Raw genomic sequence first — 24,727 nt, 5'->3', positions numbered from 1 at the left:
GAGATTCTTCCGAGGGAGGAAGTGTGTGTGATGTATGTATCACCTGCCTTTAGGGCTGTGATGAGGGCTGTTACACTAATGCCGGTAAAGTGCCTGACATGTGGACATCTTACTTATTTTTAGCAACAGCAGTGCAATTGAGAGGCCTTGATGAACTAGCTTCCCAAGCATCAATAGGCTGGAGTGCTTGCTGGAAATTGTGTGCACAAAATGTTGTTTGGGTGCCCCAAATTCTGCCTGTGTATTTTTACTGTTTCCCTGTCTGCTGTAAAATGCCAACATAAAAATAATTTGTTATTTCCATAATTGGGGAGTGGAGTATTTTTTTTTTTTCTGAAGAACAGGTTCCAGAAACACCACTCAGGACTTAAGTAACAAAAATAAAAAGCAAAAATAATTTTTTTTAATTAAAAAAAAGGTTTATACTCTTTTTAAAATTTTTTTCTTTTTTTAAAAAATAAATTTATTATTTATTATTATTTTTGGCTGCGTTGGGTCTTCGTTGCTGTGCGCGGGCTTTCTCTGGTTGCAGCGAGTGGGGGCTACGCTTTGTTGTGGTGTGCGAGCTTCTCATTGCAGTAGCTTCTCTTGTTGTGGAGCACGGGCTCTAGGCACGTGGGCTTCAGTAGTTGTGGCATGTGAGCTCTAGAACGCAGGCTTAGTAGTCGTGGCTCACGGGTTTAGTTGCTCCGCAGCATGTGGGATCTTCCAGGGCCAGGGCTCGAACCCGTGTTCCCTGCATCGGCAAGCGATTCTTAACCACTGTGCCGCCAGGGAAGCCCTGATTTTCTTTTTTTTGTGTGTGGATCATTTTAAAAATCTTTATGGAATTTTTTACAATATTGCTTCTGTTTTATGTTTTGGTTTTTTGGCCCTGAGGCATGTGGGATCTAAGTTCCCTGACCAGGGATCAAACCCTCACGCCCTGCATTGGAAGACGAAGTCTCAACCGCTGGACTGCCAGGGAAGTCCCAAAAATAATTTTTAATAATATGAAGATGGTTCTACGTGAAGACGTACCAGAAGCTGAAACTTAACATTTAGTTGTCTCTACCTCGTGGTGGTAAGCGGTGGCAAGACAACCACATATAGGACTGCAGCAGGGGTTTGGGATTGTAGTCTGCTGTGGACTAGAATTATTTTCTCCTGAAAGATGGAATGATTCCATTAACTCTAGGCTTTGACTAACTGACTGTAAGCTCAGATAAGGAACCTGTCACCACCAATACCCTGAAAAATCTCTGTCAGCAATTTGAAGACCTGCCTGTTCCCTGAATACTTTTATTTCCTAGCAGCTTCTTTACTCTTTAGAATTCTGGTCTCTGTTAACCCAGACCAGCCTGGTCACTGTGACCAACGTAGGGCAAACTCTAAATAGCATCCCAATTTGCTAAAGGTTCCCCCCAGCTGAAATCTCTGTTTTATTGTTGGATTACAGATCAGTGTTTTGCTGCCAGGTCCTTGAGATAAGGCAGGAGGTGAGTTCTCAACCAAGGAAGCCTGTGTCACTCATCATACCTTTCCCTGTTGTTTATCGTATTCTCCTCTGCCAGTATCCCTTCTCCCAACCTGTTTTCTGTACTCCAACACGTACAAGCTGTTCAAGTGTAGAAAGAGACTGGACTGTGATGGAGATAAATATTTGAGTACAGATTGTCTACAGCTGGGGTAATTATAAGGAAAATTTTAAGTTTGTTGATTTGGTATAAGTTTAAAAGCACCAAACCATTGCTTTTGGTGCTTCTGAGTATCATTTTACATTTTTAGTCTTGAACTGTTTGAACATCTTATCAGTCAACTTGGACTGTTTTGAGCCAGTTTTTACCTTCAACTACAAGCAGTTTGATAAAATTAGAGCAACTGTGACCCAGTTGGAGATAGATTTAATTGGTCAGCACTAGCTTGATTCAGTAAAATATGCTCTGAACCAATCAAACCTTAGGTGAGCCAGTCAGAACCTACTTGTCCAGGTCAGAGCTTATTTGAGCTAGCTAAAACCAGTGTGAAGCAGTTTGAGCTCTTAAAACCAGACCTAAATGATTTTGGTTAGATACATGTGGTTGTTTTTTTTTTTTAACATCTTTATTGGGGTATAATTGCTTTACAATGGTGTGTTAGTTTCTGCTTTATAACAAAGTGAATCACATATACATATGTTCCCATATCTCTTCCCTCTTGCGTCTGCCTCCCTCCCACCCTCCCTATCCCACCCCTCCAGGCAGTCACAAAGCACCGAGCTGATCTCCCTGTGCTATGCGGCTGCTTCCCACTAGCTATCTACCTTACGTTTGGTAGTGTATATATGTCCATGCCTCTCTCTCGCTTTGTCACAGCTCACCCTTCCCCCTCCCCATATCCTCAAGTCCATTCTCCAGTAGGTCTGTGTCTTTATTCCTGTCTTACCCCTAGGTTCTTCATGACATTTTTTTTTCTTAAATTCCATATATATATGTTAGCATACGGTATTTGTCTTTCTCTTTCTGACTTACTTCACTCTGTATGACAGACGCTAGGTCTATCCACCTCATTACACATAGCTCAGTTTCGTTTCTTTTTATGGCTGAGTAATACACGTGGTTTTAACCAGGTGGCTTTAGATCAATCAGAAATGGTTTTGTAGGTAGAATGTCTCTGAACTCAACTCTTTCACTCTGAACCAGAATGAACCTTTGAGATCCTTTTGAACAAGTATGAATTTTTTAGTATGGATTAGAGTGTTTTATACAATTTAAACCTGTTCTTAAGCTGGTCATAACGCTTTTGAAATTGACATATCTACTTAAAATTAATTGAAAATGGTTTGAACCAGCCAAAAAAGAAGGTGATGTTTGCTGACTCGGTAAACTACTCTGAGCCAGTCAGCAATCTTTTGTGCCAGAAATACATGTTTTGAGCTGCCCAGAGGCAATTTCAGAAATTATTCTAGGTCTTCAGAGCCTGTCTGATCTGTCCAGAATGGGGAGAAGAAGTGAGCCAACATTTACTGAGTACCCAGCATATGCCAAGCATTGTGCTGGGCATTCCACAAAGAGTATCTCATTCAATCCTTAGAACAATGGTGGGAAGTAGTGTACATTTTCTTTTTCATGGAATGGAAACCTGAAAATCCAAGACTGAAAAACATCTGAGTAGCCAGTATGTGGGAGATATGGAATCCAATCCAGCTCTGCTTGGCTTCAGAAGTCACATGTTTCCTGTTAGGCTACCTTGTATGATATCCTACCTGGTCACTTTTAAATCCAACATCCATTTGTAAAAACTTGAGTAATGGCCACAAAGCTTGAGGTAGAATGGACATTGGACTTGAAGTTGGGAGACACATGTTCTAGACTGTGCAAATGAGTTAAACTCTCTGGGTTCTGTTTCATTCTTTAGCAAACTGAACCCAGAAAATGGAAGGTCTGAGCATTTATTTTCAGATCAGCAAGGCAGATGATTGTCTAAAGGTGCAGTCTGAAGAGTATAAAATATGATTAATTTCAATGGTGGTGTCTATACCTTCAGCTGTGGTATTTTGTTAACACTTCCTTTATGATGGTTTGGTTTGGGAACAAACTGTTATATATTGCTGTCATCACGAATAGAAGACAAAACCCATGAAGATCATTTGTAGACTTACCTGTGTAATTCTTCTCCCATGATAACTAAACATATTAAATTTTGGTGCAGGAGAGATAGGTTCATCAGTCTTTGAATTCCATTGAAGCAGGTTTAAAGAATTCTAGAAGAATATGCCATTGGTGACAACATTTTCTCCTGTACCTGAAATGATACAGAAACTAGTTATAAAAATGACCTTTTTTCAAAATAAACGTAAAGAGGAGGGCTTCCCTGGTGGTGCAGTGGTTGAGAGTCCGCCTGCCGATTCAGGGGACACGAGTTCGTGCCCCGGTTCGGGAAGATCCCACATGCTGCAGAGCGGCTGGGCCTGTGAGCCATGGCCGCTGAGCCTGCGCGTCTGGAGCCTGTGCTCCGCAACAGGAGAGGCCACAACAGTGAGAGGCCCGCGTACCACAAAAAAAATAAATAAAAATAAAAAAAATAAAGAGGAAATAAGGTAGCCACAGCGACTTCTTGCATCATTCTCCTTGCAGAATTTGGAGTTGCTTTCTGCTTCCTCATTTATTTGGAGGGGAGCCCCCCCCAATGATTCAATGTTATCTGGACCTACTTTTCAATTCTTAGCTCTTATTTATGAATAACTTGGAGCCGAGTGAGATGCTGTGATAAAATGTACTAGAATCTTTATTTGTATCCAAGTGGTCATCTTCTGGAGAGGCATTCTGTTACACACCATTAACGCTGGCAACCTGTACCTGTGAGTACAGAAGCTATAACATAGGAAAGCCATCATCTGTACAGTGTCACGCCTTATAGTGTGCAAATAGAATGCCAAATGTTTGTAGAGGCTTTGCCCTTGTCGACTGACCAGCCATATCTGAATGTGAGGCCACAGCTCTGCGCTAAGGGACTCTGTGGAAGTCACTGAAGCAGCTCTTGGGGATCAGAATTCAGGATTTTTGAGCATAAGGTGGGTCACCAAATTGAGGATAGGGTGGGGGAGGCAACCTTGAAAATCAATAAATGTCCTTGCCTGAGCTTTTAAGAATTTTATGGATCTATAGAAATAATCCTATAGGAAGCATTGAGAATTGTGGTAAAGTTTCTGGGCAGGTGATGGCTGGGTGAAAAGCGGACAATGAGAGGAAAATCAGCAGCATCTAATGTAGGGCATATGATGTGTATGTGGATGGGTGAATATGTATGTTGAATGGGCAGGTAGAGTTGTCAGTGGTAACGGAATAGCTGATTGTTTTTCTGATTTTCAGGAGTGTTTATCGGTATTAGAAATGGGAGGATAAAAAGAAGTAAGCCTTCCCTGGAGACAGACTATATTTCTAGTCAGACTGATATTTTGAATAGTTTGAATCTATTTAGAGGATAAAAACAAATCTTGAAAAGTGCTGATTGCAAAGGATAGAAAGTAACCATGGTTAGGTCTTGCTGTAAAACCAAGAATATTTCTTCTCAAAGGTAGACTTCTGGCCAATATTGAAGAGCTGAATTGGTAGCATTTCCTGTAGAATACCAAGGCAAATGTAGATAAATGAGCCCTTCATGGTAGAACTCAGTTCTCAAGTGAGCAGTGATATTCTAGAAAGATCTGATTTAATATGTAGTAACAATAATTTGTAAGGAAGCTGCAAACCAAGTTTTACTTGTGAACTTAACATTATCTTTGAAGGAATGATAATCACATGTGAAAATGCATAGGATAAATGAAATTGCCTCAATGTCCAAGTAAAAAAAAGAAAAGCCAAGGATGCAGCACTAGGAGACTTTGAAAAAGGAGGGGCAGTTGGAACCACTTGCACTCTAAGAATTATTGTTATTCCTGTAATATTCTCCTTCCTCCTTTCTTTCTTTGTTTTGTCAACTCTTGTTCTACACCGTCTGCGTATAAGCCTTAGTGACCATTATCTTCTTGACTTTCATTCTCACTTGGAATTTTTGTCTTAACAGTACTATAATATGCACGATAAATTTAACCTAAACTGTTACTTATTTACAAGTTCAGTAGCATCTCATCTAGCAAATGATTAAGCCCTTGGGATAGTGAATAATGTCTAATCCTCTCTTCACAGAACCCTTAGGCACATAGGTGTTATGTAGAAGTACTTGATGAACTGGATATTAAAGGAAGTCATTTAATTCATGGAAGATTCTAATATTTTCTAATCGGTTTTTGGTAAATATACATTTGTTTTTATTTTTCAGGTGAACCACTGAGTTCTTCATTATGTCTGATGGAGACTATGATTACCTCATCAAGTTTTTAGCTCTGGGAGACTCTGGAGTAGGGAAGACCAGTGTACTTTACCAGTACACAGATGGTAAATTTAACTCCAAATTTATCACGACAGTCGGCATTGATTTCAGGGAAAAGAGAGTGGTAAGTTCTGTATCCTTCTATATAAAAACATAATCTGAGTCAGCATTTGCCTGTCTGTTTTGTTTACTTTGTAGGAATTAGGAGGACAAAGGTTGGAAGCTAAAATTAAAGGGTACATATGAGAGTGTATTATGTTCAGTCTGGGCAATGTGATTAAAGGCTGTAACTGAGGACACTTCATATAAAACCAAGCAGATAAAATAAAAGTGAAGATTTAAAAAAATTTCCTTGATACTCTTTTGGCTGGTATGTTCCTTCTGATTTCCACAAAGTTATTTGTGGAATTTGCTTCGTACCTTTGTTATGAAGCTTGCAATCTTCTCTGCTCCTCATACCCCTGTTTTGTGGGCTATTTCTTCCATTTTTGATATCATTTTTAATGGATTTTCTCTTAATTAAGGCCTCAGCTATCGCATTGGGAACACTAAGTGGCAGAACTCATTGATCCCACCAGGAGTGTGAGGTTGGAGTAGGGATGGGAATGGCGGTAGGGCATATGGATCTGGGAGGTAACCAAGGGAACAGCAAGGTTCTGTAGAATAAGGGAAGAGGATATTTTAAAATATTTTTATTTAATTTATTTTTCAAAGGACAGCAAGACAAGTTATTGTGGGCTAGGGAGGAAGTCAGGAGGTTAGTATGTCCAGGAACTACATTTCTTACTGAAAAAGCAGCTGTTCCCATGAAGCAGGTCAACAAGTAGTCAGGAGATTAATGACAAAAACCCTGCAGTGGAGAGTATTCTACCTGGGAAAAATGAATGGTCTCTGGCTTCTAGGATGGAAATATTCATTCCCTCTGATCCACCCTAAGCCTTCCACTACCAGAGAGTCTGTTTCTTTTTCTTTCTTTTTTTTTTTTAACTATTTTAAAATTGAGGTATAGTTGCTGTACAATATTGTATAAGTTTCAGGTGTACAATATAGTGATTGACAATTTTTAAAGGTTATATTCCATTTATAGTTATTATAAAATATTGGCTATATTCCCTGTGTTGTACAATATATCCTTATAGCTTATTTATTTTATATATAGTAGTTTGTAACTCTCAGTTCCCTACCCCTATCTTGCCCCTCCCCCATATGCTTGTGATTATATTTATTAACTAATCCCCATTTTATAACTTTGTTTTTAAAAAATAACTTTATTGAGATATAATTTATATAAAATTCACCCATTTAACATGTACAATTCAGTGGTATTTTAGTATATTCACAGTTGTGCAACTGTCACCACTACCAAATTTTAGAACATTTCATCACCCCAAAAGAAACCTCATATCCTTTAGCATTTTTCCATTTTCCCTCCCCCAGCCACTAATCTACTCTCTGGATTTGCTCATTTGGATTTATCATGTAAATGGAATCATACAATATGTGGCCTTTTGCGTCTGGCTTCTTTTACTTAGTGTAATGTTTTCTGCATAATGTTGTATCATGTATCAGAACTTCATTCCTTTTTATGATCAAATAGTATTCCACTGTATCGGTATACCACATTTTGTTTATCCATTCATCCATTGGTGGACATTTCAGTTGTTTCACTTTTTAGCTGTTATGAACCATACTTCTATTAATATTCACATACATTTTTTGGGTGAACTTATGTTTTCAATATACTTATATAGGCTTGGAGCGGATTTGACTGGCTATATGATAACTCTCTGTTTAACTTTGAGGGACTTTCACATTTTTCGGAAGATGCTGCCCCATTTTACATCCTCACCAACCATGTATGAGGGTTCCAATTTCTCTATATCTTCACCAGCTCTTCTTGTTGTCTATTTGATTGTAGCCAATCTAGTGGGTGTGAAGTGGTACCTCATTGCAAGTTTGACTTTAATTTCCCTCATGATGAATGTTGTGGAACAATCACCTTTTCATATGCTTATCGGCCATTAGTTTATCATCTTTGGAGAAATGTCTGTTCAGATCCTTTGCCTATTTTGAAATTGGTTGTTTTTTTGTTGTTAAGTTTTAAGAGGTTTTTTTTTTGTGTGTATTCTGGATAAATGTTCTTATCAGATATATGATATGCAAATAGTTTTAGCTTTTACATTTAGATCTGTGATCCATTTTGAGTTAATTTTGGGGTATAGGGTGAATAGGGGTCCAGCTTCATTCTTCTGCATGTGTATATCTAATTGTCCCAGCACCATTTGTTGAAAAGACTATTCTTTCCCCTGTTGAATGTTCTTGACACTCTTGTTGAAAATCAGTTGACCATAAATGTAAGGGTTTATTTTTGGACTCTCAGTTCTATTCCATTTATCTATATGTCTATCCTTATGCCACTATCTTGATTACTGTAGCTTTGTTGTAAGTTTTGAAATTGGGAAGCACGAGTCCTCCCACTTTGTCTTTTTTCACGATTGTTTTGGGTTCCTTGCAATTTCATATGAATCTTAGGGACAGCTTGTTAATTTCTACAAAGAAGCCGGCTGAGATTCTGTTAGGGTTTGCATTGACTCTGTAGAATAATTTGGTGAGTATTGGTATCTTAACACTATTAAGTCTTCTGATTTGTGAACGTGGAACGTTTTCCTATTTAGATCTTCTTTAATTTCTTTCAACAATATTTTATAGCTTTCAGAATATGTTTTATACTTTTTTATTAAATTTATTAAGTATCTTAATCTCTTTATGCTGTTATAAATTAAATTGTTTTCTTTATTTTTGAATTGTTCCTTGCCAGTGTATAAAAATACAATTTATTTTGTAAGTTGAGCTTGTATACTGGAACCTTACTGAACTTGTTTATTAGTTCTAATATAACCTGTACATGTGTGTGTAGGGGGTGTATGTATCTGTGTGTGTATTTATTCCTTAGGATTTCCTATATACAAGATAGGAAGTAGATGTTCGGAATTCCCATCTTCTGTTATACTTCTTCCTTTCCAACTTGGGTATGTTTTGTTTCTTTTTCTTGCCTAATCGCCCTGATGAGAACCTCCAGTAAAAAGTCGAATAGAAGTGTCCAGAGAGAACATCTTTGTCTTGTCTTTTAGGGAGAAAGCATTCAGTCACCATTAAGTGTAATATAAGCTGTGCATTTTTCATAGATGCTGTTCTTCAGGTCAAGGATGTTCCCTTCTATTCCTAGTTTGTTGAGCATTTTTATCATGAAAGGTGTTGGACTTTTTCAAATGCTTTTTCTGCATCTTTTGAAATGGTCGTGTGGTTTTAGTCCTTTATTCTATAATCGTTCTATTCCATTACAAATCAATATTGGTTGATTTTTGTATGTTAAACCAATCTTGTTGTTCTCGTGATAACTTCTACTCAGTCATGGTATATAATCCTTTATATATTTTTCTGGATTCTTTTTGCTAGTATTTTGGTGTCTGTATTCAGAGAGGATATTGGTCTGTAGTTTTTCTTCCCCTCGTATCTTTGATTTTGGTGTCAGGATAGTATAGGCCTCATAAAATGAGGTGGGAGGTATTTCCTTCTTTTCTATATTTTGGAGGAGTTTGAGAAGGATTGGTGTTAACTTTTCTGTAAACATTTGATCAGATTCATCATTGAAGACATTTGGGCCTGGCCTTTTCTTTGTGGGAAGTTATTTTTATTATGAATTCAGTCTTCTTATTGGTTATATATTTCTTTAGATTTTCTATTTTTTCTTGAGTTGGTTTCAATTGTTTGGGTCTAGGAATTTCTCCATTTCTTCTAAGCTATCTAATATTTTGGCATACAATTGTTCATACTATTCCTTTATAATCTTTTTACATGTGTAAGGTTGGTAGTGTTGTCCTTTCTTTCATTTCTGATTTTAAGAGTTTGAGTCTTCTATTTTTATCCTTGATTAGTCTAACTAAAGGTTTATCAATTTTCTTGATTTGTTTTCAAAGAAAAGTTCATTTATTTCTACTCTAATCTATTTCTTTCCTTCTGCTTGCTTTGGAATTAGTTTACTCTTATTTTTCTAGGCTTTTTTTTTTTTTTTTTCACGGTACGCGGGCCTCTCACTGCTGTGGCCTCTCCCGTTGCAGAGCACAGGCTCCGGACGCGCAGGCTCAGTGGCCATGGCTCATGGTCCCAGCCGCTCCGCGTTGTGTGGGATCTTCCCGGACCGGGGCACGAACCCGTGTCCCCTGCGTCGGCAGGCGGACTCTCAACCGCTGCGCCACCAGGGAAGCCCTTTCTAGTTTTTTGAGGTTGAAGTTTAAGTTATTGATTTGAGATCTTTCTTGTTTTTTAATATAGGTGTTTACTGCTAGAAATTTCCCTCTGAGCACTGTTTTAAGTTCACTTGGTATTTTTTGTATGTTGTGCTTTTCATTCATCTATAAGTATTTTCTAGTTTCCCTTGTGTTTCTTCTTTGACCCATTGGTTATTTAAGACTGTATTGTTTAATTTCCACATATTCATGAATTTTCCAAATTTCTTTCTGTTAATGATTTCTAATTTTACCACATTGTGGTTAGAGAACATACTTTGTATGACTTCAGTTTTTTAAATTTATTGAGGCTTGTTTGATGACCTAACATATGGTCTGTCCTTGAGAATGTTTCATGTGTACCTGAGAAGAATGTGTATTTTGCAGTTGTTGGGTGAAATCTTCTGTAGATGTCTATTGTGTCTAATTGGCTTACAGTGTTCTGCAGGTCTTCTGTTTCATTGTTCATCTGTCTGCTTGTTTTATCCTTTTTTTTTTTTTGCGGTACGCGGGCCTCTCACTGCTGTGGCCTCTCCCGTTGCGGAGCACAGGCTCCGGACGCGCAGGCTCAGCGGCCATGGCTCACGGGTCCAGCCGCTCCGCGGCATGTGGGATCTTCCCGGACCGGGGCACGAACCCCCGTCCTCTGCATCGGCAGGCGGACTCTCAACCACTGCGCCACCAGGGAAGCCCCTGTTTTATCCATTATTGAAAGTAGTATTGAAGTCTCTAAATATTATTGTCAAATTGTTCATTTCTCTTTTTATCCCTATGCATCCTTAATAAATCAGCCCTTTTATCATTATAAAATATCCTTCTTTGTCTCTAATAACTCTTTTTGTCTTCAAGTCTATTTTGTCTCATATTAGTATAGCCACTCCAGCTCTCTCTTTGTTATTGTTTGCATGGTATATATTTTTTTCATCCTTTTCCCTACACCTTTTTGAATCTAAAGTGTGTCTTTTGTGGATAGCATAGTTGGATCATGTTTTTAAATCCATTCTACCAACCCCTGCCTTTCACTTGGAGTCTTTAATACATTTACATTCAGTATAATTACTGATAAAGTAGGATTTATATCTGCCATTTTGCTACTTGTTTTCTGTGTATCTTTTTTCTGCTGTTTTGTTATTTCTTTGCAACTGTGTTACATAGATATTTTCTAGTATACTATTTAAATTCCCTTCTCATTTTTTACTATATATTTTTTGAATTATTTTCTTAATAGTTCCCCTAGGGATTACAGTTGTCATCTTAATTTTTAACAATCTAGTTTGGATTAATACCAATTTAATTTCAATGCCATACTCTGCTCTTATGTGGCTCCATTTCCTACCCCTTACTTTGCACTGTTATTGTCATACAAATTGTATCTTTATACACTGTGTGCCCATCAACACAGGTTTATGATTATTAATTTATGCAATTGTATTTTAATCAGATGGAAGAAAAGAGTTGCAAAAAACCATTTATACTGTCTTTTATATTGACCCATGTAGTTATCTTTACTGGTGCTCTTTATTTCTTTGTATGGATTCAAATTACTGGCTAGGGTCCTTTCATCTCAGCCTAAAGCTCTGTCTTTATTATTTCTTGCTGGGCAGTTCTGCTAGCAATGAATTTTCTGTTTTTGTTTATCTGAGGATGTCTTAATTTCTCTTTTAATTTTAAAGGATAGCTTTGCTGGATATAGGATTCTTGGTTGACAGTCTTTTTTCTTTCAACACTTTTTGGCATCCTACTGCCTTTTGGCCTTCATTTTTTTTGATGATAAATCAGCTCTTAGTCTTATTGGGATCCCTTGCATGTGCTGAATCACTTTTCTCTTGCTGCTTTTAAAATTCTCTCTGTCTTTTGATTTTGACAGTTTGGTGGTGATATGTCTAGTCAGTATCAGCAAGCTTATCCTTCTTGGAGTTTACTGAGTTTCTTGAATGTGGAGATGAATGTTTTTCATCAGATTTGGAAAGTTTTTGGCTATTATTTCCTCAGATATTTTTTCTGCCTCTTTCTATCTCTCCCTTTTTTTATTTTTATTTTTTTACAGGATTGCTAGTATGCATATATTGTTTGAAATATATGTTTGAAACATTGTTTGAAACCATATGTTTCATGGTGTTTCATAGGTCTCCAAGACTCTCTTCACTTTTTTTTTTTTTAAATTAATTTATTTTTGGCTGTGTTGGGTCTTTGTTGCTGTGCGTAGGCTTTTTTTAGTTGCAGCAGGCAGGGGCTACTCTTCGTTGCCGTGTGCAGGCTTCTCATTGCGGTGGCTTCTCTTGCTGCGGAGCACGGGCTCTAGGCGCATGGGCTTCAGTAGCTGTGGCGCACAGGCTCAGTAGTGTGGCTCGCGGGCTTCAGAGTGTAGGCTCAGCAGTTGTGGCACGCAGGCCCAGCTGCTCCACAGCATGTGAGATCCTCCTGGATCAGGGCTCGAACCCATATTCCCTGCAATGGCAGGTGGATTCCCAACCACTGTGCCACCAGGGAATTCCCTCTCTTCACTTTTATTCATTCTTTTTTTTTTCTTTTGTGAGTAGACTAGGTGATCTCAATTGAGCTATCTTTAGATTCAGTGATTATTTCTTCTGCCAGTTCAAATCTCCTCTTGAGCCCCTCTAGTGAATATTGCACTTCAGTTACAATTTTTAACTCCAGAATGTCTGTTTACTACTTTTTATAGTATCTATCTCTTTATTGACATTCTCTATTCAGTGAGGCATTATTCTCATACTTTCCTTTGATTCCTTAGACATGATTTCCTTTAGTTCTTTGAACATATTTATAATAGCTGATTTAAAGTCTTGTAAGTTCAACATCTGAGCTTCCTTAGGAGTGGTTTCTTTTGGTTGCTTTATCTGTGTGTGTGTTCCTATTTCTTTGTGTGTCTTATAAATTTTGTTGAGAGCTGAACATTTAAATTGATAGAATGTAGCAACTCTGGAAATCAGATTCCTCCCCATTCCCAAGGGTTTCTTGTTTTTCCCCTTTATTTTTGTCATCACTGTTTGTTTAGTGATGTTCTTGGGCTAATTCTGTGAAGTCTGTATTTCTTGTTACGTGCAGCTACTGAAGTCTCTGCTTAGTTAACTTAGTGGTCAGCTAATGAGTGGACAGAAAGTTTCTTAAATTCTTGAGCCAGTATATCTCTCAGCTTTCTCTGAGGGACTCTGTGTGTGTGTGTGCTGGGATGTTTGCTTAATGCTCCTGCAGGCAGTTCACAACTCTGCCTTAGCCTTCACTTCTGCTTGAGAAGAGTCTCAAGGTCAGCCAAAGGTGAGAGATTAGGGCATTTTTAGGTCTTTCCTGGACATATGTACAACCATGTACATGAACCTGGCCTAGTAGGTTCCAAGGAATATTTTGAAACTTTTCAAATCTCTCTGTGGACATCTCATATCTTATCTTTAAGATTTTGGGTTAGATTAGGTCCAACTGGTCTTGCTGCCTTTGGTAGCTGTGATGTTAAATAATTGCTGCTGATTGCTTTCAATAAATGGTCTAAGGATAGGGTTTTCTCATAGAGCAAGTTAAGTCAGATAAAATAAAGACAAGACTTGGGAATGGAGCTTTACAGGCAGATTTCAGACACTACTCTGGGGATGAGACTTTTGGGGAACTCCAAACCTGTTCTGCCTCTCCTTCCTACAGTGGTTGCTGCACTGATGGTTTTCACAGCTACTGTAGTTGTGCGTCTGTTGGTTTTCAAGGCTACAGTGGAGCTGGGGAGGGGGAATGGGAATAGGACTAGTTAAAAAGGCACAAAATTTACAATTTTTTACTGATATTCAGCTGTTTTTCTTGAATAGGTGCTCCTTGGAATGTTGCAAGCCTTTGTTAATTTTAAGGGTTTGGAAAAAGTTGATTTTGACTATTTTTGCCAGTGTTTTTATTTCTTTGATGGAGGAAGAGATTTTCAGAGGCCCTTCCTATAAAATTGTTTTAAGAGTACTTTTTAAAGATAGGATGGGGAGAAGGTAATATTTCCTGAAACTAGTGACCTGAGGGGACTTTGAGGAAAGGTGAGCTGATTATTATTTTTTAATACAAATTATGTATTACTTGTATATTTTGTAATATATTTATAAAGATATATAATGTACATACATCATTTAATACAAATTATTGTGTTACCCAAAGACGATTATTTGGAATAAAATACAAATAAGATTGTATTCCAGATGGGATTTCCTTTAGAAGTTTAGATGCTTAGGGGAGTTGTACTGAATAGGAAAGTGAGAAGAAGTTCTCTCAGAAGTTCTCTTTTTCTCTTTCATTTTTCCATTTTAGGTGTACAGAGCCAATGGACCAGATGGAGCCATTGGCAGAGGCCAGAGAATCCACCTGCAGTTATGGGACACAGCAGGGCAGGAGAGGTATGAGATCTTCAGTTACGTGCTCCTTACTGGAGGAAAGGGGAAAAACAGCTGCGCTCTTCACACAGTGACCTGAGCAGGAAAAGGCCAGCTGATTAGTTGATTTGCACCTGGATAAGACATGCTTCCAAATTAGCAGGAAATGTATCAGTCTGAGCTGATAATGGTGGCTTTATTTCATACAAGGTCAAAGGAAAAATGAATCCTTTTCAAAATGGACCCTTTTACTTATGGACTTCTTTCTTTTTCTCCCACCCTTTTTTTAGACCTGTATACTTTTCTCCATTTGCTTTTGCTGTTTACTCAACCACAAAGAAAGCTGTAGAGTTGTGTGCATTATTCTTACCTGATTGTTGAAACCTAGTAGAAAATCTCATTGGAATTAATTTATATAGTCAGAGGTTGCTTGACAAAAATGTCACATGAAATCTTCATATGAAGTTACTTTTTAAAAATTGCAGTATAGATGATTTACAGTGTTGTGTTAATTTCTGCTGTATGGTAAAGTGATTCAGCTATACAAATATATACATCCTCTTTTATGTTCTTTTCCATTATGGTTTATCACAGGATATTGAATATAGTTCTCTGTGCTATATAATAGAACCTTGTTGTTTATAATAGTTTGCATCTGCTAATCCCAAACTCCCAATTCATCCCTCCCCCACCCCTCTCCCCCCTTGTCAACCACAAGTCTGTTTGAAGTTGCTTTTAGTTAGCTATAGCTATGTTATCTCTCACAATTTCCTTGAAGGATTTTGTTTAACTTTTTACCATGGGAAACTCCGAGTATATGCAGAAGTAGAGAGGAGAGTACAGTGAACTCAGGTACTAATTCCCTGGTTTCAACAGCCATCAAGTTGTGGCCCATCGTACTTCACGTATATTCCTCACCTTTTCTCACCACCCCCACCGCCCAATTATTTTGAAGCAAATCCCAAATTATTTCATTCATAACTATTTTGGTACGTATCTCTGAAAGATAAGTACTCTTTTTGTAAAAACATGGATTAGAGATATTTGAGGAAACGGATTAGATGAGCAGATTAGAGCGGATTAGATGACAGATTCATCATCAATTAGAGCAGATTAGATGACAGATTCATACCAGTATTTTCTTCCCTGGAGCCTATGCCTGTCAGTTGCAGGCTTTGCATAAAAGCAAAATAAGAGAAAACCTGCTACTAGAGAGAGAGAGGAGAGAGCAGGATAAATCCTTGGTGGAGAGAGTACCAAGAAAGGGGAGACTGTGGCATAAGAGATTTCTTTAGAGACTGAACATTAAAAGGTCATGGAACACATTGTGATGTTCAATCAAGTCAAGCTTTCACAGGACAAAGAAGACAAACACAGCAAGCACCATTGCTTTTGGCCTATTGAACTCTTAATTGTACAATAAATTCTTGGCTGAGACTAAGGCATCACGAGCTAGTTCTTGTCATCCCTGTCCAGCAGGCTGGGTTTTTAAATCACATGGCCTATTATTAACACATAAACTTTTATCAGTTAGATAAATAACTGTAATATACATGTTTGGAATATCATCATCTAACTCATTTAAAATTTTTTAAAAGTTTACACAGATGGTCTTTATTTGAAAAGAAAATGGCACGTTTAACTTTGGATAATTGTTGGCATTTTCGAAAGTCTAGATTTGTTTTCACATATTCTTTCTTGCTCTAGATAACTATTTACTATATTTTGTATGCTATCCAATATCATTGATTATGTACATAATTTTACACTGTTGAAATTATCTATTAATGTAATACAGTAAATCTTGCACAAATAAGATTTATGCGTGTATGATGTGCACATATAATGTGAAGTTACTAGAAACAGCGGCATGTTATTAAACATCTACCTTGTTTTTGATGAACTATTGTAAGAGGCTGAGGGTACTGCTGGTGCCTTTATCTCTCAAGGGTGGGGCCATGGTTTAGGTGACCAATCTGCTTTCTGTTCCCAGGTTCCGCAGCTTGACAACCGCATTCTTCAGAGATGCTATGGGGTTTCTTCTGCTTTTTGATCTGACAAATGAGCAAAGTTTCCTCAGTGTCAGAAACTGGATAAGTAAGTGTTAATAGTCTCCCTGCCTCTTGCTTCCCACTCCCTGCAATAAAATCCCTTTTATATTCTACTTCTTTTGTAAGTTGTTCTGTAAGAGCTCCTAGTGCTGTTTAAGATGCTGTTTAAAGGAGCAGGGCTCTTAGTTTAGGGGTGAAGATAACTGAAATACTCTGCTTTCCCTAGTCATGCTCACTTTCATTTGTTGAGTGCATCCTGCACTCTAGATACAAGGAGTGCTTTCTGTGTAATCTCTTCATCAGTCCTTTCCACAAAGGGGACTCTCATCTGCATTTTATAGATGAGGAAATAGAAGCCTAGAGAAGTGCTATCAGGTATTTTACCATCCCAGGGTTTAAAACATATATTACATTGACCCTTTTGAAAACTTAATGGACCCTACCCCTGGCTCCATGTCTCTTCTGTATTTAGAGGCCCCTTTCTACTTTTAGGGCCAGAGCATTTACCAGGAGGATCCCGTCATAGAAACCTCTAGAACTGCATTGGCCAGAGTGGTCCCCAGCACAATATATATGAACCTGCATTTTGGCTCTTCGGAGACAGCCTAATCTCTTACATGATTGGTTATAGTAGCCATTTAAAATCCTGCTACTTGACCAAATGTATCATTTTCTTGCCTTGCAAATGTACATTTTCCTCTGTTGGCTGTATTAGTGTTACCTTAGAGAATCTATTGAGAGGGCTGTGATGTTAAATTCTTAACATCCAAATCTTTAAAGTGAAAACACTTATTTCGAAACACCCACTACTTAAGAATTTGGAGTTTTTGTATTATGAAAGGGTAATGGGCTGTGGTTTTTATAGTAGAAAACCTTATTTTAGAAAATGAGGGACCTCCCTGGTGGTGCAGTGGTTAAGAATCCGCCTGCCAATGCAGGTGACACAGGTTCATGCCCTGGTCCAGGAAGATCCCACATGCCGCGGAGCACCTAAGCCCTTGCACCACAACTACTGAGCCCACATGCCACACTACTGAAGCCCGTGAGCCTAGAGCCCATGTTCCACAACAAGAGAAGCCACCACAATGAGAAGCCCACGCACCACAACAAAGAGTAGCCCCCGCTCGCCGCAACTAGAGAAAGCCCGCGCGCAGCAACAAAGACCAAACACAGCCAAAAATAAACAATTTTTAAAAATTTAAAAAAAGAGTTTTTAAATAAGTAATTTATTAGTGCCTTGTGGTTTTCAAAGCATTTTCACATAGTTTGTGTCTGATCCCCACGTGCCCCCTGTGAGCAGATGCAGGGAGGTGGTGTGTCCTAATTTTAGGATGAAGATGCTGAGCCTCACAGGGTAACAGACGTGTCCAATGACATGGAGCTTTTGGCTTTTGATTCAGTGGCCTTTTTTTCCCCTTGATTCAGTGGCCCTTTATGTTCTTTCTCGACTAAGTTGATCACTAAGAGTTGAAGAGCTATTTAATACTTTAAATATAGGTTCCCCAATTTAGTCATGCTTACTGGGCTTCACTTCGTTAAATGCCTGCCTGAGTCACACACCCTTACAACTGAAGGGTGGTGGCTATTTCTAATCTCTTATCCTCATTCCTTGCTCATCATTCTCTCCTCTGCATCATCGGAACAAATTCTGGGGCTTTCTTAAGTCAAGCACTTTATAAGGATTGTTGTTAGAGATGGGCTCATAGAATCTTAGCATCGAAAGAGCATCAACCCACCTGTTTTTCACTGGCAGAAACTGAAACTCTGGAGAAGATAAATCTTGTCCATTTGGGCTTTATGGCTAGTTAGATGAAGAACAAAATCATGTGAAATTATGTGTATGTATGTATTATTTTATGTTTTCCTTATAGTGTAAAAGAATTCTTTTTGCCCAGTTAGGTAAAGAAAACATGCATATTGGAGATTTCGCATCTTCAATGGAAAGTATTCTCCTCCCTCCAGCCCCGTTTTTAAAAAAATGGTATAAGGTTCAGTGTCAGAGGTGGTAATAGCAAATCTTAATTAGGAATAAAAATTTGTTAATTATCTATACATTTTATTTTTCCTCTTCCTGTTAGTATTTTGACTATTAGAGGGATCATTCATTTCTTCTTTCTTTTTGGTCAAGTTAAAAAAAAAAAAATATATATATATATATACACACTAATGGTGATAGAAGAACAGAGGCAGTGTTGCATTGAGCAGGTAGCTGAGTCCTGGGCGCTGAAGGCCCAGGGGGAGGAAGCAGGTCTGCCCCCTCCCTTTGCTTCTCCAGAGCTGCATTGCAGTCCCTTCTCCCTTGACCCAAGATCTGTCCATGCCCTCTTGGGCAAGGGGTAAGAGTCCCAAGGTGATCCCTGCTGAGTTTAGGAGAGTGAATAGAGAGCTGTGTCCTTTGGGCCTGAATTTGAAATCTGAGAGGAATCAGATAGGTTTTATCACTCACCTGTCTTTCTGGAGCTTGTAGGAGGAGGCAGTCATGCCCACAGGCAGCGTGTTTTGTAGGGAAACTCTAAAGCAGCCTATATTTCTAAACTTTTCTTCTGTAGCCTCACATAAATGGGACAGGAGCCCAGCAGGTATATTTTTAACGTATTTTTGCCTTTATATTTTTATTCCTGTTATTCCCTCTGTCTGAAAAGCCCTCCTCACACCCACTCCCATTTCCTTAAAAAGTTGAGTTTTACTTTTTCTTTAAAATATAGCAAAATATGGCCTCCATGAAATTTTCTGTGACAACTTTGTTGGATTAAATTTTTTCTTTCCTCTTAACTCCTGTTACCTTTTGTACTACTTACAGGGTCCGTATCACATACCACCTCTAGTTGTAGTTATTTATGTATGTGCTTTTTTCCTTAGTGAGATTTTTTTAAAAGAATTAATTTACTAAAAAAATTTTTTTTATTTGGCTGTGCCGGGTCTTAGTTGAGGCATGTAGGATCTTTAGTTGCAGAATGCAAACTCTTAGTTGCGGCATGTGGGATCTATTTTCCCTGACCAGGGATCGAACCCGGGCCCATTGCATTGGGAGCACAGAGTCTTTAGCCACTGGACCACCAGGGACGTCCCTAATTTACCTTTTTTTCTTTTGTGGCTGTGTTGGGTCCTCATTACTGTGCATGGGCTTTTTCTAGTTGCGGTGAGTGGGGGCTACTCTTCGTTGCAGTGCATGGGCTTCTCATTGCGGTGGCTTCTCTTGTTGCGGAGCACAGGCTCTAGGCACACAGGCTTCAGTAGTTGCAGCACGTGGGCCCCAGTACACGGGCTTCAGTAGTTACAGTGCCTGGGCTCAGTAGTTGTGGTACGCGGGCTCAGTAGTTGTGGCACACAGGCTTAGTTGCTCCACAGCATGTGGGATCTTACTGGACCAGGGATCGAACCCACGGTAAGTAATTCACAGATTTTCTAGAAAAGTTGGGAAAAAAGAAAAAGAAAAATTATCAATTATTGTACTTCCCAGACTCCTCAAAGTAAATACTATTAAACATTACTACTGGTAATACACAGCAGCTCTAAATTCTTTATTATATTAACTTAATGATTGTCAAGTGCAAGCATGCATCCAGATCCCCCCAGAGGGCTTGTTAAAACACAGATTCCAGGCCTGAAACCCAGCCTTCCTGATTCAGTAGATCTGGGGTGGTACCTGAGAATTTGCATTTCTAACAAGTTCCCAGGTGATGGTTAGGCTGCTGGTCCATGGACCTTACCTGAAGAGTTGCTGAATTAACTCATTTAATCCTCACCTAAACCCTATGAAGTAAGTACCGTCATTATCACCATTTACAGATGGGGAAACTGAGGCACAGAGTGGCCGCATAACTTCCTCAAGGCCACACAGCTAGTAAATGGCAGAGCCAGGATTCAACCTTAGACACCCTGAGTCCTGAGTTCATGCTCATAACCATGACACTGAATAGACATGGTGTTAACAGAGCTCAGAGTCTCTCTGGAGACCAGAAAGGTTTCACAGTAGAGGTAACTGAGAGGCAAGTCTTAAAGGAAGGGTTGGGAGTCCCTGAAGGAAGGTTGTGTTTGGGTATTCAAGGGTGTGGGGACAGCATGTGTAACAGCCTGGAGGAAAGAAAGGTCTCGGCTCTTGTTGGAAATGGTACACAGTTTGGTCTTGCCTGTATAGGTCTTGTTTCCCCTAACTATCCCTTGAGGGCGAAGGTCAGTGCCCTGAATTCTACACCAAGTATCAGGCCTCCCTTATTGCTCAGTAAATACTTGCCGATTTGACTTTCTTATGATAAGATATAGCGAACGTGACTTTATAATGAGGAACTAAAATGTCAACACTTTTCTGGTTAACCATGATAAAAAATAAATTAAGCCACACATTTTTGAGGAAGTCTTATTGTGCAAGTTTGGGTTGCTTTCATTTCATTGTGGAGTGTGATGAGGAAGAAATAAGGCTTTATTTTCCTTCTTGGGGAGATTAAGCTCTTTAGCTTAGTTGAAGTTCCCTTGATTTAACTGCTATTAAAAATTATTGCCTATTTACAGGTTTTCAGGTGAAAAGAAATAGCAGCTATGGAGTAAGAATTGTAGTCTCCTGCTTCTTGGTTCTGGTGACAGAATCATTTACTATTTATTCTGGGTTTTCTATCTTCATTTGATCCTATATTTTGTTTGTTTTAGATAAATTGATTCTGCCTTAGGATAATAGGAAAATGTGAAAAACATTTCAGACGGAAATAGGTTAGTTTATAGAAAGACAATTTGTTTTAAAATGTCATTGCTGTGGAGAGAAAATATATGAAAATCAGAGCTTTAAGATTAGCCATAAGCACTAGTAAATCCTCCAAGTGTTTTTTTTTTTCAAATGGCCTTCATAAGAGAGACAGCTATGTTGTATGGGTATGCGTGTGTGTGTGTGTGTGTGTGTGTGTGTACTTTTGGAGAGAGAACAAATTCTCCCATTCCTCTCCGATATAAATAAGCTGGGGTATGTGCATAAGGGTAGGATTAGTTTTACATCTCTGCCCTATCCATTTAGTTTTATAGCTTAGGGTCTTGGTGCTTTGAAAGAATTATATCAGTTCCTTATATCTGTATATCCATTTACAGTTTCAAAGCACTTTTGCATGTATTCTCCACTGATCATAGACTTACATTACTTACCTATAATAAATGTTCTTATATTAATAGGCCAGCTACAAATGCATGCATATTGTGAAAACCCAGATATAGTGTTATGTGGAAATAAGAGTGATCTGGAAGACCAAAGAGTAGTAAAAGAGGAAGAAGCCAGAGGACTTGCGGAGAAGTATGGGTGAGTATTTTTGTGGAGGAATCTACAGAGCAAGTTTCCAATACAAACATTTGCATATGAATGGATAACAAAAAGGGCAAAAGCAAAAAATTGAAACACTGAGATGTAGCCCTTGGGGGGAGGTGTCAAATACCTACTTTGCATATTAATATTATATGATATGGGAACCATAGCCACAGCAGTGGGCGAGGGCCCTCATTCAGCGCTTCAGTACCGTTTTTCTCAATCTCTTGGTGTTTGAAGAAAGCTTTGAGGTCAAATGCTCTAACTATGTAAGGCCTCCTTTCCAAGATGCAGGTAAGAGACACCCAGGATAAGGAAATTCTCTATATTCAGCGAGGAAATTTCAAAGCCAGTTCCTATGCTGCTGTAGAGAGCTCCCGCAGACAAGAAGGCCTTATTGGCTTTGGAATACCTATGCTGGGAGAGGACTGTGAAGATCCCCTTTGGTTTAAGCTGTGTTTTTGTGCTGGAGAATCAACTAAATACTGTCTCCCTCCTTTAGCTCAGGGAATAGGTTCCTAGTAGCAGCAGCATTAACTGGACATGAGAGAAGGGGCAGCTGCTGCTAATTAAGGTGTCTGGGGCACGTCTACAAAACAATTTGTGCTTTACTTTCTTTCTGCCTCTAATATAATGAGAATGCAAATGTGTATGTATTAATTACCCTTAATATAAGTGGGAGGCAGCAAGTAGGGTAGAGAAGGAAGGGGAGAGAGAGAGAGACAGAGAGAGAGAGAGAGAGAGAGAGATAAAGAGATAGGCAGGCTGTGTGTAGGGGCGTTACCAGGCTGGCGGCCTCTGTTGTTAGGCAAGCCTGAGGAGACCAGAGGAGGCCCTTTCCCTTTTCCTTGTGTGACCCCTGCTTTGTTCTTCCTTGGGCTGATTGAGTTCGGAAAGCACTCAAGGATGGGGTTCACACGGTGGTGGTGGGGGGAGTGGAAGGCCCGGTGGGAAGGAGCCAGAGTTTGGAGAGCTTTGAAAACCAGGTAAGAAGAGTGGACTTGATCTCCTGGGACACAGGAAGTTGCCGAAAGCCGTCAAACGTGGAGGGCTGTTATGAGTACTTTCCCAGGTCAGTCTGGGGATGATGAGTGGGGTGAAGTGGAGAGCTGTTGGGCAGCCTTTGTAAAGTGTTGCTTTGTGTCTGACTCTGGATCCCACAGGGCAGGCAGTCAGAGGGGAAGTTGGATTTGAAGTGGCAGAGAGCCAGAACCAGCTGGGATCCGTAATGATGGTCTGAAACTTGTATCAGTTCTTATGGCTTCTGACCTGGATGGTGTGGGTGTCCTACAGAAGCCAAGACCCTTTGCCACAGAGTTAAACACACACACCTGGCTCAGGAGTTGGAGAAGCTGAAGGAGGATCTAGGGGAAGGTGGAAAGGGGGCAGGTCTGGTCACTGGTCTGTGCCAACGAGATGAGCTAGTGGAGAAGCGTCGTTGTATGAGCAGAATGGCTGCTCCTTCACTTCCGCCCTCTGCATCCCCCCCGCTGCATGTCTCTGTGGTCCACCCTGACTGGGAAGGGAATTCTGGGAAGTATTGTTCAATCTAGCCAAGCTGACAGATTGCAAAGCCACCACAGGTAGGGAGTGGGGGCCGGACACTGGTATCTTTTAAAAGCTCTCCATGTGATTTTTGTGAGCAGAGGTTGAGAACCTCTGACGGAGGTGATTCTGAAATGGAGGCTGACAGAACCCTGCAGGCGATTCTGATCACCTGATATGTCCCCTCCTCTCATGAGAGGCACTTTGTGTAAAGTAGTGGAAGGAAAGAGGGAGGGATCAAATATCATGGAGGATTCTGAAGTGTTGAAGCTGGGCGCTGTGTTGCAAGGGGGTGAGGAGGAAGTAAGTGATGAAGCAAAGGAAACTGTGGACCATGCTTTTGAGAAGTGTGTTTGCAAAGACCAAAAAAAAAAAAAAAAAAAATAGGGCAGCTAGGGGTGTTAGCTGGATCAAACAAGCACATTCTCAAGCTTTGTTGGGGAGTCTGGATTGATTTCTTACCCCTCTGGCCTTCTTCAGCCTTTTGCTTGTTTCCTCTGGGCAGGTTCTTAGGATTCCGTCTCCTGCCTGGTATGAAAGAGCCTGGCGTTGCTTTCTGACTATATGGGGGATCTGGGGATAACAGGGATTGTCTTCCCTCTGTGCCCAGGTTGGAAGATCTGGGGAGTATTTCATAAGAGGGACTCGATGTAAAGTTTCTGAGCTGAGTTAAAATAAGGAGAGGAGAGATTAGCAGATAAGATAATTGAAATTATTGAAGAATGGAAAGGGGTGGAAATGGACATCCCTCAGGATTCAGGAAGCATAAAATAGAGTTCTGTAGGCTGTTTGGCAGTTTAAGAGGAAGGTGTAAAGGGGAAATTTGGTTCACGTGCATTTCACAAATTTGAACATATAAGTTTAATGATTATTTTCACAGACATCTTTTTTTCATTTTTAATAATCGTAATATTTTCATTGGTTGCACATGCACTAGAGGACTATGTTGGTTCGTCCGTCTACGTGCTAACACTCAGAAACCGGTAGTTTATGGCATACCTTCATATCTTTTGTATGTTTTCTGATAAATTTGCATTTTTTGTTACTCTCGTATTGCCTTCTCTCCTCAGTTCATAAAAATGGGTCATTGGTTCACAGGTGGTTCTCTGAAATATACATGCATTTGGAGAGTGAAGGACTATGTCTCAGAAAAACTTTGCAAACCTAATAAAAACATGTCACAATGCAAATATGGAACATAAATCTGTGTCTGCTGGGACAAGTAAATCTGAGAATGAGGGCTTCATGCAGCAGCCCAAATTAGAAAGGGTGAATTGGATGCATGACGATGAATATTCAAAAAATTATTTTTAGTAGACTAAGAATCCCTTCACCCCTAATTACCTTTTTTTTTTTTTTTTTTTTTTTTTTTTTTAAAAAGGG

The 24,727-nt window shown here is 39.3% G+C and overlaps 1 protein-coding gene across 4 annotated transcripts in view; it reads left to right on the top strand.

Moving 5' to 3' along the window:
* The window catches only part of RAB27A (RAB27A, member RAS oncogene family), a 73,411-nt gene that overhangs the window by 40,121 nt on the left and 8,563 nt on the right, over window positions 1-24,727 (top strand). For 3 of the 4 annotated variants that reach the window (XM_024767773.1, XM_024767774.1, XM_024767775.1), the window contains exons 2-5: window positions 5,779-5,953; window positions 14,406-14,491; window positions 16,461-16,564; window positions 21,673-21,796. In XM_024767773.1, the coding sequence (XP_024623541.1) occupies window positions 5,801-5,953; window positions 14,406-14,491; window positions 16,461-16,564; window positions 21,673-21,796 (467 nt within the window). In that variant the 5' untranslated portion in view covers window positions 5,779-5,800. Of the gene's footprint in view, window positions 1-951; window positions 1,064-5,778; window positions 5,954-14,405; window positions 14,492-16,460; window positions 16,565-21,672; window positions 21,797-24,727 lie in introns of those variants that run through there. The other variant, XM_024767776.1, reaches the window with a different exon arrangement.

This window comes from Neophocaena asiaeorientalis, unplaced genomic scaffold, assembly GCF_003031525.2.
Source record: "Neophocaena asiaeorientalis asiaeorientalis breed wild unplaced genomic scaffold, Neophocaena_asiaeorientalis_V1.1 scaffold71, whole genome shotgun sequence".
NCBI classification, from domain to species: Eukaryota; Metazoa; Chordata; class Mammalia; order Artiodactyla; family Phocoenidae; genus Neophocaena; species Neophocaena asiaeorientalis.
This window is presented reverse-complemented; position numbering and strand designations above follow the sequence as displayed.